Source organism: Corvus brachyrhynchos, unplaced genomic scaffold, assembly GCF_000691975.1.
Source record: "Corvus brachyrhynchos isolate BGI_N302 unplaced genomic scaffold, ASM69197v1 scaffold1560, whole genome shotgun sequence".
Taxonomy (NCBI): domain Eukaryota; kingdom Metazoa; phylum Chordata; class Aves; order Passeriformes; family Corvidae; genus Corvus; species Corvus brachyrhynchos.
This window is the reverse complement of record NW_008235946.1, coordinates 59,223-71,857: the sequence shown is the minus strand read 5'-3', so window position 1 is coordinate 71,857 and position 12,635 is coordinate 59,223. Positions and strand designations below refer to the sequence as shown.

Genomic DNA, 12,635 nt, shown 5'->3' with positions numbered 1-12,635 from the left:
TGGCTTTGGTCCAAGATCAGACAAACAACAGGAGTCTGTCAGCCAGGACCTGTGGAGCCACGGGAACCACTCCGCCCGGCCCCAGACCTCGGGAAAAGCTGAACCAACATGAGAAAGGACACCAAAATCCACCAGCTTCATCTGCTATGAGGAGGAGATCAAGGCCAGAGGTTCAACAGGTTCCCATTTGTTTTGCCCACACTGCTGCGTGAACTTTTTTTCCCCTTCCCTGAGACAAAAGCCGGGTGTCATTTTGTTCCCCCTTTCCATGCAGCCAGCCGGTTTGTTTCTTCCACTGGCATTTTGTGGGATTTTTTTTGTTCTGCTGTGGTGTGGGTGTGTGAGGGGGGTAAGGTTCTGGTGGTTCAGCATTTATTAATTTTTTCCCTGTGTTGTGTGGGCACTTTGTTTGTCAAGAAACAGTTGATTTTTTTTTTTTTTCACTCACTGCTATTCATTTTTCTCGTTGGCAAAAAAAAGGATTGCTGAAGCCCTTTTCTTTAGAGGAAACACTCATTCCAGAGCATTTTCTCCTAAACTTGTCTCTAAACAGAGACACTGAGGCAGACTCACTTTTAATCACAGGGAGGCCCAGCCCGGTGGTGTGAGGGAAATGTGGTTGACCATGGCTGAAAGAGCCAAGAGGGCTCTCTGGGGGTTCGCACTGGGTGTAGTGGAGTGCACTGAGTTTGTTTGAATGGACCAGTCGCCGCTGGGGTGCACTGGGCACTGCTGGGGAGAACCAGGCACTGTTTATGCAGGCAACATCCCATTCAATAGGCCCTGCAGAAAAACTGGAAGTGATGCAGCACTGTCACAGCCCAGGGCTTTGCTGTAGCCCCAGGCAGGTGCTGCATGACCTGAGCCCTTTGCAGCCCATTTCATCCCCACCTTGCAGCCCAAAGGGAGAGAGGCCTCCCTCTTTGCCATTCTGAGGCCCCCACCCCGTGGCTGAACTCTAGACTCACCGGGGGAACATCATGTCTGCCCCACACTGACTTCTGGCTTCATGTTGAGAAAAATGAATTCAGCAGCTTAATTTTTAGCAGTATAATATTGAACATTTATTAGTAGAACAAAGGCATATCACAGCACTGGAGCACTTACTTAGCAATATTGCCAGAGGCGCGGCTCCATTCATTTTACTGTGGATTTAAGTACTCTCTCAATCTGTTACGTATTCATTAAGCCCAGAAAGTAATTTACACTTCACTCAACTTTCCCCCCCTCCTGTCTCTGCCCCCTTCTGCCAGCACACTGCCAGCACGCCGCCACCGGTCCTCTGGATAGCTTCAGAATTGAAGGCAGGCACCCCCCTCCGGTGCCTCCTCATTTGTAGCTGCCAGTTTCCTTGGGAGGTGTGAGTTTTGATGAGATAACAGACTTCCTGGGATGCAAGCGGTTCATCTTCTTTGTTTCTTTAAGATGTCTTGGTTTCTGCCTCTGTAGTTTCTCAACTTAAAGGACATTTATTATCATGTGTTTATTACTACGTTTCCCAACATGTTACAACTATTTTGAAGTTATAATTTACCTTAATCTCATTTCTAATTAACTACATTTTACCTTAACACTATTTCTACATAGTGCATCATCATTTATAAATGTTAAAATCATATATGTGAAAGACAACGTTTATCATTCACTCATTTACCACAATATCCAACCAGAGTCCTCGCCTGCTTCACATCTACCTGCCTGGCTCTGCCCAGACAGTTTTGTCCCCAAAACATACTCTATTCCTGCCCCATTCAAAAGGCCATGAGGCAGGCACCTTTGCTATAAAACTGCATAGTCAGTTAAATTCTTTGGAAGTGCTATGGTCCCACTGAGCATCACCTGCACATCTCAGAAGGAATCTATCCTCCCAAAACCCTAGTTGAAACACCTCCACTTGGGATCAGATCATGTCATGTCTGTGCAGATGACAGGAACCCTGGTGCACCAGACACCATGATGAGAACAAGTCTCATTTAGTTTACATCAGCCCAAACAGATACACACTCATGACCCCATGCTGTCCCAGCATAGTCCTTGCTGCTGTACTACTCAGGAGGAAGGGTAAAAGGGCAGCAGTGAGGACTGTAAGAAGCAGGTTGTCCCCCAGCTCCAGAGAGCAGCTACAAAACAAAAGCAACATCAGAGAGAGTAGCCAAAGAACTTTTAGTCATGAGGAAATAGAGCCAAAACAAAGCCCACTTCAGCAGGTCTCTCTCTCTAGTCTGTCTCTGCACCCACAGGATTTCATTAAACTTTCTGATCCTATCTTCATTCCTGCCACAATCACCCCTGTCTTTGAGTAGTCCTCCACTGAAGAGCATTTATCCATTGATGATCTTCTCACTGATGTATCCAGGCATGGTATAGACCAAAAGAACCAGGAAGATTGTCAGAACACTAACAATGAAGAGCACAATTATGTATTTCTTGTACCGCTTCCAGATAAAAAACACAAAGGTCTTCATGGGATTCACAAACCAGTTGAAAGTTGTTTTTGGCCGGCTAGAACAGGAAGAGAAGAATAGATAAGCACAGGCTCAATCCACAGAGCATCACATTGGCCCTTCTTTGGTGTCCTGCTACCCTCATGAATCACCAGCTCTTCCTGCTGCTTCCAGGCAGGATCAGCCCAGGGGCTACAGTAAACACAGTGCCTGTGGAAACGCTAGAGACAACAGGATGGGACTCTTGGAACAGTGCCCCCGTGGCCCCAGAGCTGTCCTTCACCCATGTAGACAAGGGATCGCTTCACACAGACAGATCTGACCACTGTACAAGCAATGTTATGGCACAGCTGCCTTGATTATCTTCCTGAGATCAATCGTGGGCCAGGTGCTGCAGACCCAAGTCCTGTGGACCCACCTGAGCTCTGGGAAACCCTGGCAGTCCTGGTCCTGTAGACCCCACTGCCCAGAGCCTCAGTGCTTGCCTGAAAAGCCAATACTCCCAGCTTCCATACAAACAGCTGCTGAGAACACAGCACGGTCTATCCATCCTAAAGGTGATAATACAGATACTCACTTGGGCTTTTCGAGGGGTTCAGGCCCTTTTCGGCCCAAGCCAACAGGACTTTTGTCAGCCTCCTCCACAGTCAGCAGCTGGAACTCTGCTTCCACCTTACCCTGGAGGGAGAATGTATCTGAGCCACAGTTGAATGTGTTGCTTCACAGACCAGCCTGCTCACCACATACCCTGCCACAACTGGGTATTTTTCTCCCAGTTCCACTTACAAATGGCTCAAAGCTTTTTTCTCCATTGCTAGAGTCTTACTTCACAGCCAGGAGAAACTGTGGCCTGGTAAGAAACTAACTGTTTTTCAGACAAGGAACTGCATTTTAATGCACTCCCCAACTACCTGATTTGTCTATACCCTCCCGCAGTGGCACTGAGCAAAATTCACCCTTGGGGACACACAGTGGTCCAGCAGTAGGTCCATCAGGAATGAGTCTGTCCCAGGTCAGTTGGCACCTGCCTGTCTTGGGCAGGCTGAGTCCCCAGGACAGGCTTCTGCTGCTGTCCTGACTGGCTGATGGGGAGCCATATGCCTCTTGCTTTGGAGTAGGAGTGAGCAAGGAGCACATGGTCTGGGGTGTTTCAGTGGGAACACTAAATTCCTAAACAAAGACAGCTCCCCTCAAGGGGCACTGCTCTATGGGAAGCTCAGAGGAACACATGAAGCTAGACACCCCTGCATGCCACAACCACCACAGCAGCTGGTTCTTCAGGGTAGATGAAGTGCTGGATTGGCAGTAGATGGAAGAAATCTTCAGGATCCTGCATAAGATGGGTCACTGCTGCCTCTGTAGGTTGTGTGCATGTAGGACAGGCTGTCGTATCAAGGCAGAGGCAAAACACTGGCTGTGCTCACCAGTGCCAGAACCCCACCCTACCGTCAGGAGGTACTTGTTCCCACTGGGATCTGTGAATTCCATATCCTCTGGTTTGACTGAGCTGCTCCACTTTTTTTTCTTTTTCTTCTTGTACTCCCTCTCCTCTCTCTTGTCATCTTCTTGATCTCTGAGTTTGATGAAGGGCCACCAGCCCCTCATGCGCTTATTTCGGAAGATGGAGAAGCGAGGTGTTGCATTCTCCTTGGCCATTTTGATGGTGCAATGCTCAGAGCTCTTGGCTGCCCACACCATGTCATGCAGCTCCAGCTCAATGGAGCCTGCAGGCACAGAGAAGAGACCACACAGTAAAACCGCCATGAGTAGGTCCCAGCTGCTGCAATGATCTATCAGAGCCCTGCAAATTTACAGATGGAGAACCTGAAATTCTGCGTAAGAAAGGACTAGCTCAGGAGTTAGAGACTAAGAGGCAGAAGCCACAGGTCTCATCTTGTTTTTGATATGGGCTGTTTAGTGAGTTCATATGGTGAGTTATTTTCACCCCTTTACCATGTCCCACCGTGCTCTCCTCACATGTCTAAGCTCATCTTCCTCTCTAATTCCTGGAAATGTCAATTAAAATTATAAAATGGTAATGCTTTAAAATTATAAATGCTTTCCAAGTTTCAAGTTTGTCTTAGATCTGCAATAGTCTCCGTTCATTTCTGTGTTTGGCCTTGTGCCTCTGTTCTGCTTGGAATGAGCTCCTGTCCCACTTTGGCACTGAGCCCTTGCAACAAATCAATCTTACAACATCCTGGTCTATACTGGCAAAAGCAGACAAAGGATGTGAGTGTTCTCTGCTCAGTTCCAAGTGAGACTGCATCTGGATACATTGCCCAGTTTTGAACCTCAAATACAAGAAAGGTGTCAACTAAATAGTGTTTTAGTGGCTGAGATAGTCAAGTCTGTAGTAGGTGCCACAGCAGGAGGGGTGAGAGACACATCTGTTCAGCCCAGAGAAGAAAGGTCAAGAGGGAGATCTTACTGCATCTTTCACAGCCTAAAGGAAGCTACAGAGCAGATGGAGCTAGACTCTTCTCAGAAATGGAAAATGAAAGCACGTAAGACAACAGACACAAAATGCTGCCAGTAAAAAAAACCTGAGAATTGTGACAAAGGTGCAGCCAGGAAAAGGGTCCCAGAAGGCTGCTGGGATTCCATCCTTGGGGATAATCAAAACACACCCAGAAAATGTCCTGAGCAACCTGACCTACAGTGCATCTAGCCTTGCTTGGGGCAGGAGATTGCAATGAGCACTGAAGAAGCCCATTACTACCTAGAAGTTCCTGAGATTATACATGCCAGAAATCATTGGAACTGCTAATGCTTTCTTCAGTGCCTCATTTCTTCATGGCTGAACCACTGGAAGTGCCTCATGAAGTAAAGCTGCTTAAACACACTATGAAAGGTTAAAGTGTAAGGAGAGTTTTAATGTGCCCAGGAGATAGTAGGGCAAAGGGGCTGCTTTTTAATAGGCTAACATTTGAAGAAGGGAGGAGCAACTGAACAGAGTGCTATAAGCTTGGGGATGACAGCAGAGGTGGGAGAGAATCAGCAGTATTTGTGCTAGCATCATGCAGGGGGAATCACCACTAGCTCTGTTTCAGCACCAGGCCTTGCTGCATGCCCAACTCAGCAGGTCTGATTACTGGGAAGTACCAGAGCATCCAGGGAGCTCTGAGCCCCCAGCAATGGGATGCTGTAACTCAAGTGCCAATAGTCTCACAAAGGTTGTCAATAGTCTCACACGGGTTGTTCCCTCTGCCCACAACATAAGATCCTGGGAAACCGTTTTTAGGCCCAGACTTTGGGGTCTGCATATCTAAGAGCAGGGAAAACAAGCAAGTTTATTGGAAGGGTTGTGAGGAAGCAGAACCTGGAAGTCCTGTGGTGTGACAGGCCCTGAAAAAAATACACCAAGGCCCTGGGACAAGCATGCAAGCACTACATGTCTGTGTAGGGGAGGTGCCTATCTCTAAGGCTCTGTCTATAGCTCACATGTGATAAAACAGCCCAGGTGACTGCTGAGCTGAAGAGTTTGATCTGATGGTCCTAGTGTCCCTTCTTAGAGAGCTGAATCCCAGGGAAATGCTGTAATACTCCAGCAAGGTGAGGGACAGGTCACCCCACTTCCAGCAGGTAACACCATACCTAGAAAGTCATTAGCTGAAATCCTGTCGTAATCCCAGACCTGGAGGACCAGAACAGCCGGTTCCCGAAACTCTGATTCCTCCATGGAGAAGATGGAGTCCTTTTTCTTGTAGGTGATCTCCTTCTCAGTCGGGAGATAATTGAAGCGGAAGATGAACCTCCAGTTGAAATTGCCTTCCCCAGTCAAGGAGTTAAAGTGAACATCTGTCTCCTGCTTGTCATGGTCAAGACCCTTTATCCAGCTGCAGGAGAAATTCAGTTACCCCCTACTCCTGTCAGCCAGCCTCAAAGGCAGAACAGAAGGATGGAAGCACTGAACCCCATGGAGTCACAGGAAAGGGTCAAACCAGAGCAACACCTGGACAACATCTCTAGGGGTACAGCAGCCCATGCAGAGGACTGGAGTGGGCACCTCACACCAAGGCAAGGGGGAGAAGAAGTTCAGAGGAGACAAGTGAGTGTGTGGGCCAGGGCAGGGAACAGGGCAGTCAGACTCTGGCCTCCCACTGATTCCCACCAGACCTTTTCACGTAGATGTCGCTGGAAGGCTCTCCTGTGACTGGGTTGACATCATCAAGGATCACATCGTCCGTGTTCCAGATAATCACACGGAGCTCATAGCTGTGGGAAGGACACAGAGGTGAGACACATGCCCTTGTCCCTGGTGCCTGGGAGGGCAGGTCAAGCCCTGAGCACAATGCCAGGGCAGCAGGACTTGAACCTTCCTAGCAGTGTGGTTCCCTACTCCTCCAGCCAAGCACAGCCCAGCAGTCTCGCTGCCAGGCATAAAACCCTTTCTGGACACTACAACACTACAAGACAAACACCCACAGTCAATAACAGGGAGCTTTTGCAAAGTAAATCCCTGGTGCATGGGAAACCCACCCAGCTCTACTAAGCCATAGGAGCACAGAAAAGCTCAGGCAGGAAGGGATCTCTGCAGTCTCTGCTCCAAGCTCTTGCTCTAGCTTCACAGTAGGTCGATTGGTCTGCATTAGTTTTTTTATCACCAAGGATAATATCCCAGCACATCTGAGTCAATCTGTCCCTATTCCAGGGTACCTTCACTCTCCCCGGGAAAATATTTTCCCTATATCCAGTTGGAGTTTCCCTTGCTGCAATTTGTGTTCATTATCTCTTGTCTTTTCAGGTGCACATCTGAGAATAATCTGGACCCTCCATCTCAAAAGCACCATTAGGTCCTTGAAAACAACAGATTTCCTCCTTCAGCTTCACTTCTCCAGGCTCCCAAGGACATCCATCCACTAGCCAGAATAGAATTTGATGAGTAGCTCTGGCCTGGGTTTCTATTACCTTTATGTCCAGCCATTAATCTGCCCTTCCCTAAACCTTTGTGCAGCTGAAGCTCTTATGGCCCATGCTAATACACTCAAGAGAACATCCTGTGGTCAGAGCTGGAGCAAAGAGGGCTGCGTGCCACACTAGCACTGACCCTCAGCCTGTGCCCTGTGGCACATCCAGCCAGCCATGGCAAGGGACATTGACTCACCCTGCAGCCCACCAACCCCACCCCCACAGGTGCTACCTGACAGGCAGTCGTGGCTTGATGTTGACGGGTGGTGGTGCAGGGACATCATTTGGAAACATGTCAATCCACATGTGCAAGGAGCCCTGGTGAGAGAAGACAGCAGAGATACTTCAAAAGACAGACCACTCTCCAGCTCTTCAAGGAGCAAGGGCTTTCCCACAAGGAAAGTTTTCATCAGAAATCCACTGCTTAGTTCTCTCCATTCCCAGCACTTGAGAGTGACATGAGATTAGATTTTACAAAGGGAAAAAATTAAGGCTACGAAAGATTGCTTACTTCTGCTCTCAAGAAAAACCACTTCACTTATACTGAATCCATTTCAAACAGAGGCAAACATGACCCTCTGTCTTAATAAGGATGGTGATGCAATGCTTAAGCAAAACCAAGAAAACTAAGAAGTGTTGGGTCTGACTCTGCTCTCCCCACATGCATTTCCAGTGCCAAACAAAGCCATCATGACTGCAGAACTCTGCTTTGTTCAAACCTCCAGTACCCAAGGGAACAGGAGATTTCAGTGCAGGACATTAAAATGGTGAGTTCAGATGGCTGCATTGCACAAAAATAAGGATGGATGTTTCTTCTCCAGCCAGCAGTTACATCATGCCCCAGGGAGAAGCTAAGGGTACAGAACAAGGTTCTTGCAAAACAGCAATGATAAGGGACAATGCAGAGGAGGCAGGGATAAGCAAGGATACCATCACCCACAGGGGTGCATGGTGGCAGGGCTCAGAAGCAGAGCAGGTCTATTGCCACCCACACAGCATCCTCATCAGAGCAGTGCTAAATGGCCTGCGGAGACAGGAAGGACTCTGGGTCACTAGCACTGTGAACACATCAATGGACAGAAGTTCCTTGAGGAAAGGGTATTCAGAAGCATCATGAGAGGTCACAGGGTAGATGTGCGCAAAGAACCAAGGCCCATGTCCTCACTTCATAGCTGGGCCAGCCATCCACAGACACAGACACAGTCACCCACCCAGGAAGGGGACAATGCATAAGATTCACAGGAGACCAGACAGGGGGCTGGAAACCAGCTGTCCAGAAGGTCCTTCCCCAAAACAATGTTGAGGTTTTGCACAGAAACACATCTCACCTGCACAAGCCCAGGGTTCTCTGGGTTGTACAAAGACCGGATTTCCACATGCTCTGGTACCAGCTTGTACCCATATCCTGGCATCTCTTCCCAGTGTTGCAGGACATACAAAGCCTTATGTTCAACATCCACCGACAAGTTCTCATCTGCCACTCCTCTCTTGTTCCTCACAGAGGCCTCTGCAGCAGGACAGGGAGAAGATGAAGGCTTCTGGCCAGCAAGAGTCATGTCAGGACATCAGTCACTAGCACAAGTAACAGAAGTTGATGTACTGGGCAAACAAGCACCTCTCCAGAAAAACAAATGGGGAGAAGCAGGAGGGAAAAGATGAGGTGAGTGAGTTCAATATGTTGCAGTGATGAGAGAAATGGCAGGCAGGACAAAAACAAGCCAAGAGAAATACCATGGAAAGGGCAAAAAAGAATTTACTCTGGCCCTGGGAAAAAGATCCAAGGGACATTGAGGAGGACATGACCCTCTGGGGCAGTTTAATCCCCACATCTCTGTGGTAGTGCCAACAGATCCATGGATGAATTTTTGCCAGAGAAGTGCTACTGGAAAGCATTACTTGCCACTTTCAAGACATGCAGCTGTGCTCTCTGTTAATGAACACTATGTGTGACTAATTGACTCCTTTGGGACAGCGAAGCCAAATGGCAGTTCAAGACCGAATCTTGCTGGTGGGAGAAAAGCCAGAGCCAACAGGTGAGGACACAATGACCCACCCACTCCTGGGTTTATGGAATGCATCTGCTCTTTGGATATCAGTCTGAGAACTAAGCCATTCCAAGCAGTGCTCAAGCACAACAGAGGTTCACAGAGCACCAGCTGCAGCTATGTTGGAACCAGAGCCAGCTGCCAGGGAACACCAGGAGAGCACCTTGTTTCTCCCTCCCCAGCTATCCAGTGACCTGAAAAAAAGGGGAAAAGAGCTTTTGGAGGCTCCTTGCCCTGTCCTGAGTAGGATTATTTTCCCTTCTTTGCATAAGCCATAGAGACCACCAGAAAACTGAGGAACAGTTGCACTGAAACAAGGAGAAAGTAAAGTTGGCCAGACACATAGGTGTCCTCAGTATGAGCAGATGAGGCCAGGGATAATCCTTCCTACAGGCTACATGGCATTGCCTTGCAGTACTCAGCCATTCACAAGTGGGCCACATCTGCTCTAGTATTTCCTTGAATTTGGATTCAATTGCACAGGTGTTGGCTGCAGCAGGGGCTAGCATTTGCTCAGGGAAGTTCTCCATCACTGCTGGTGGAGGCTGTGAAAGGTCGGTGTGTTCTTGGACATCTGTGGCCCTGGCTCAGGGTTTGTAATGCCAGTTAGAAGGAAAGAAAACTGCAAATGAGAAGCAGAAGCTGCCCACAAGGTGGAGATCAACAGTAGAAAAGAGCAGTGTGGAATCACCCAAGGCACCTGAAACCACTGGAAGCACAGAGCATTCCTGAACAAAGCCAGCTAAAAACAGGAAAGAAGACTGAAAAAACACTCCCCCCTCCCCCCCACAAAAATACACCCGTAACAAAACAAAAAAAATACCCACAAAAAAACCCAACCCAAAAACAAAACATTAAAGAAAACCAAACAAAAAATCATCACCACCAAAAACCAGAACCAACCAACCAAAAAAAAAACCCCCAAGAACTCCAAAACACCCACAACCCCAAACACAACTTCATTATCTTGCTTATAGTGATCATAAGCAGATAAAGGTACAGCTTTGTGACAGTGCCAGCCATCAGAATAAGCTGGCATAGAACAAACCTTCATGATCAACACTGCCGTGCAAGTGGGTTTACTTTGTTCCACCCACTGCCGGGGAAGCCACTTTGGTAGCTAATGGCCTGGATCACATTTTCTCCCAGTGCAACACTGTCATCCACTGAAACCAGAGCACTGAACACCAAGGATGCACCCCACAGTGACCCAAAAAACTGGGCCATGCAGGGCACAGAGTGGGAAAGCCAGCCTGGACACCTCAGGGAAGAGAAGCTGGTGGGCTCCCAGACCACCCACCAGCACATGCATTGCTGAGCACGGGCAGCTATTTAAGGGAGCAGTTCAACAAGCCCTCTGTACCTTCAGGAAAAGCCTCTGGAGGGACCTTGAATATTTTATTGTCCACTTTGATCTCCTCCCATCTGTACTCTGCAGCAGGGATTGAATTTTTCTTGCATAAGCTATCCAAGATCTGTGTAGGTTTAAAAGCATCTCGCCAGGTGTTGTAGCCATTTCTGCGTGGAAAAAGAAAACATCAAGAACTTCTTCAGTTTAAGTTTCTTTTCTAGGCTGTGAAACAGTCTTCCTTCCCTACAGCACAGCCTACATCACTAGAACCCTGCTCAGATTTTCACTGGGAAAACCCTGGGCTTTCAAAAGGGTTACAAAAAATCTTAATGAATGAAAAGCTAAACAAACTCCATCCCGACAGAACAAGCTGGACTTCCACCCCACAGAACTATTAGCTTCTGAGCAGCAAGAGCAGTTCTAGCTTCAGTTCCTAAGTGGGAAAGAGGTTTTTGCTGTGCTGGGTACTCAACTCCACGCCCACAGCTAATTTTCCAATAGCAGGGTAGGAGAAGTTTGCAGAAAACTGGTTGAAGACACCAGAGAATCCACATGGAAGGAGGCCAAAGGAAATCAGATGTCCTGAGTGTTGCTGCTTACAAAATGCTGCCAGAGAAACTGCCGTATTTTGTGAAAGGTCGGTGTCAAGAAAGCAGTTTTCTCACAGAACACCAATATGAAAGCAATAAAGAATTTTTTTTGCTATATTATGCAAGGCATATTAGTTTGCAGTAGGAATTAGCTATCACAGGAAGCTGGTACATGTCTAAAGAGATAGTTATTCATGGAAATTGTAGTGAATCTGTGGAGCACCTGCAAATGCATATTCTGAATTGCAGAACAGGAGGAGCTCTGTTACCCACATATCGCAGGTGAGAAGAATGTCTGTGGCCCTAATGTGTCACATTGGTACCTACAAGTCATACTGTGCAGCCACTCCACAGTTTGCCCTGTGCTTGCTGTAGAATCGATTCTCCAAGTCAATCTTGGTCTCCCCAATCAGATCATCAGATCCAACCAAATCATGGTCAAATATTGCCACAGTGAGTTCTGATTCCATAGGAAAGGAGACTGTCAGCTCCACAACTCTGGACAGAATCAAACAGGGAAAGTGAAATTAGCAAAGAGGATGGGAATGAAGCACATGCTCTACGCTTTGATAATCCTACACAATTAAGAACTGTATTTAACAACTTAAAGGCCTCTGATAACCTTTGGTTCTCTCCAAATTCAGTATGTGCAAATTTCAGTGTGCATGTTCAAACAAAGGAATTACTTTTCCAGGAATGTATGGCTTGGATAGAGGACCTGGAGTTAGGGGAAAAAGCTCTCCAGTGCTTGGCTTCCAATTTTAAATCTTGGGTGTGCTCGCCTCTTAACCCAAAACATGATGGCTCCTGAGTTAGCTGGAGGCAAGAGACATGCCCAGGAGCTTTGTGTTAAAGCACAAGACTCTCCATCAGAAAGGAACAGAAGACCTCACATGCTGAGCCACATTCCAAGTCCCAGATTCACACTGTTCTTATTAAACCTGCTAGATGAAACTTTGCGTACTCTCCAAACACGGGATTGAGCTGCTTTGGGATGTATCGCTCCTTTGTGTCCTTCTGTTGCTTCCCCACAGTCACCACCACATAGGGGTCTGCTTTGCCATTGGGGTCTGCTGGAGACAGATTTGTAGCCTGGAATATACAAGAGGTACTGCTGTACACAGCTGTGGAGAGCACCCTGCACAAGGAACACTGCACAGGCCTGACACCACCCAAGCCCACTTGGCTAGGTCCCTCCAGCAACTACCCTGGCAGTGAAACAGCCACTTGTTCCCACAGAAATCCTCACTCTACAAGCCATTGATGTCTTCAGCTGTGGACCCACCCACTTGCT

At 47.8% G+C, this 12,635-nt stretch overlaps 1 protein-coding gene across 4 annotated transcripts in view; it reads right to left on the bottom strand.

The window, feature by feature from the left end:
* Positions 1-1,035: 1,035 nt before the first annotated feature.
* LOC103611961 (fer-1-like protein 4) overlaps positions 1,036-12,635 on the bottom strand; it is a 41,889-nt gene continuing 30,289 nt past the window's right edge. For 3 of the 4 annotated variants that reach the window (XM_017727753.1, XM_017727749.1, XM_017727766.1), the window contains 10 exons: positions 12,297-12,433; positions 11,669-11,839; positions 10,764-10,918; positions 8,684-8,862; positions 7,588-7,673; positions 6,564-6,662; positions 6,042-6,283; positions 3,891-4,168; positions 3,022-3,122; positions 1,036-2,502 (listed from right to left, as the gene is read on the bottom strand). In XM_017727753.1, coding sequence (XP_017583242.1) covers positions 2,322-2,502; positions 3,022-3,122; positions 3,891-4,168; positions 6,042-6,283; positions 6,564-6,662; positions 7,588-7,673; positions 8,684-8,862; positions 10,764-10,918; positions 11,669-11,839; positions 12,297-12,433 — 1,629 coding nt within the window. In that variant the 3' untranslated portion in view covers positions 1,036-2,321. The remainder of the gene's footprint in view (positions 2,503-3,021; positions 3,123-3,890; positions 4,169-6,041; positions 6,284-6,563; positions 6,663-7,587; positions 7,674-8,683; positions 8,863-10,763; positions 10,919-11,668; positions 11,840-12,296; positions 12,434-12,635) is intronic. The other variant, XM_017727761.1, reaches the window with a different exon arrangement.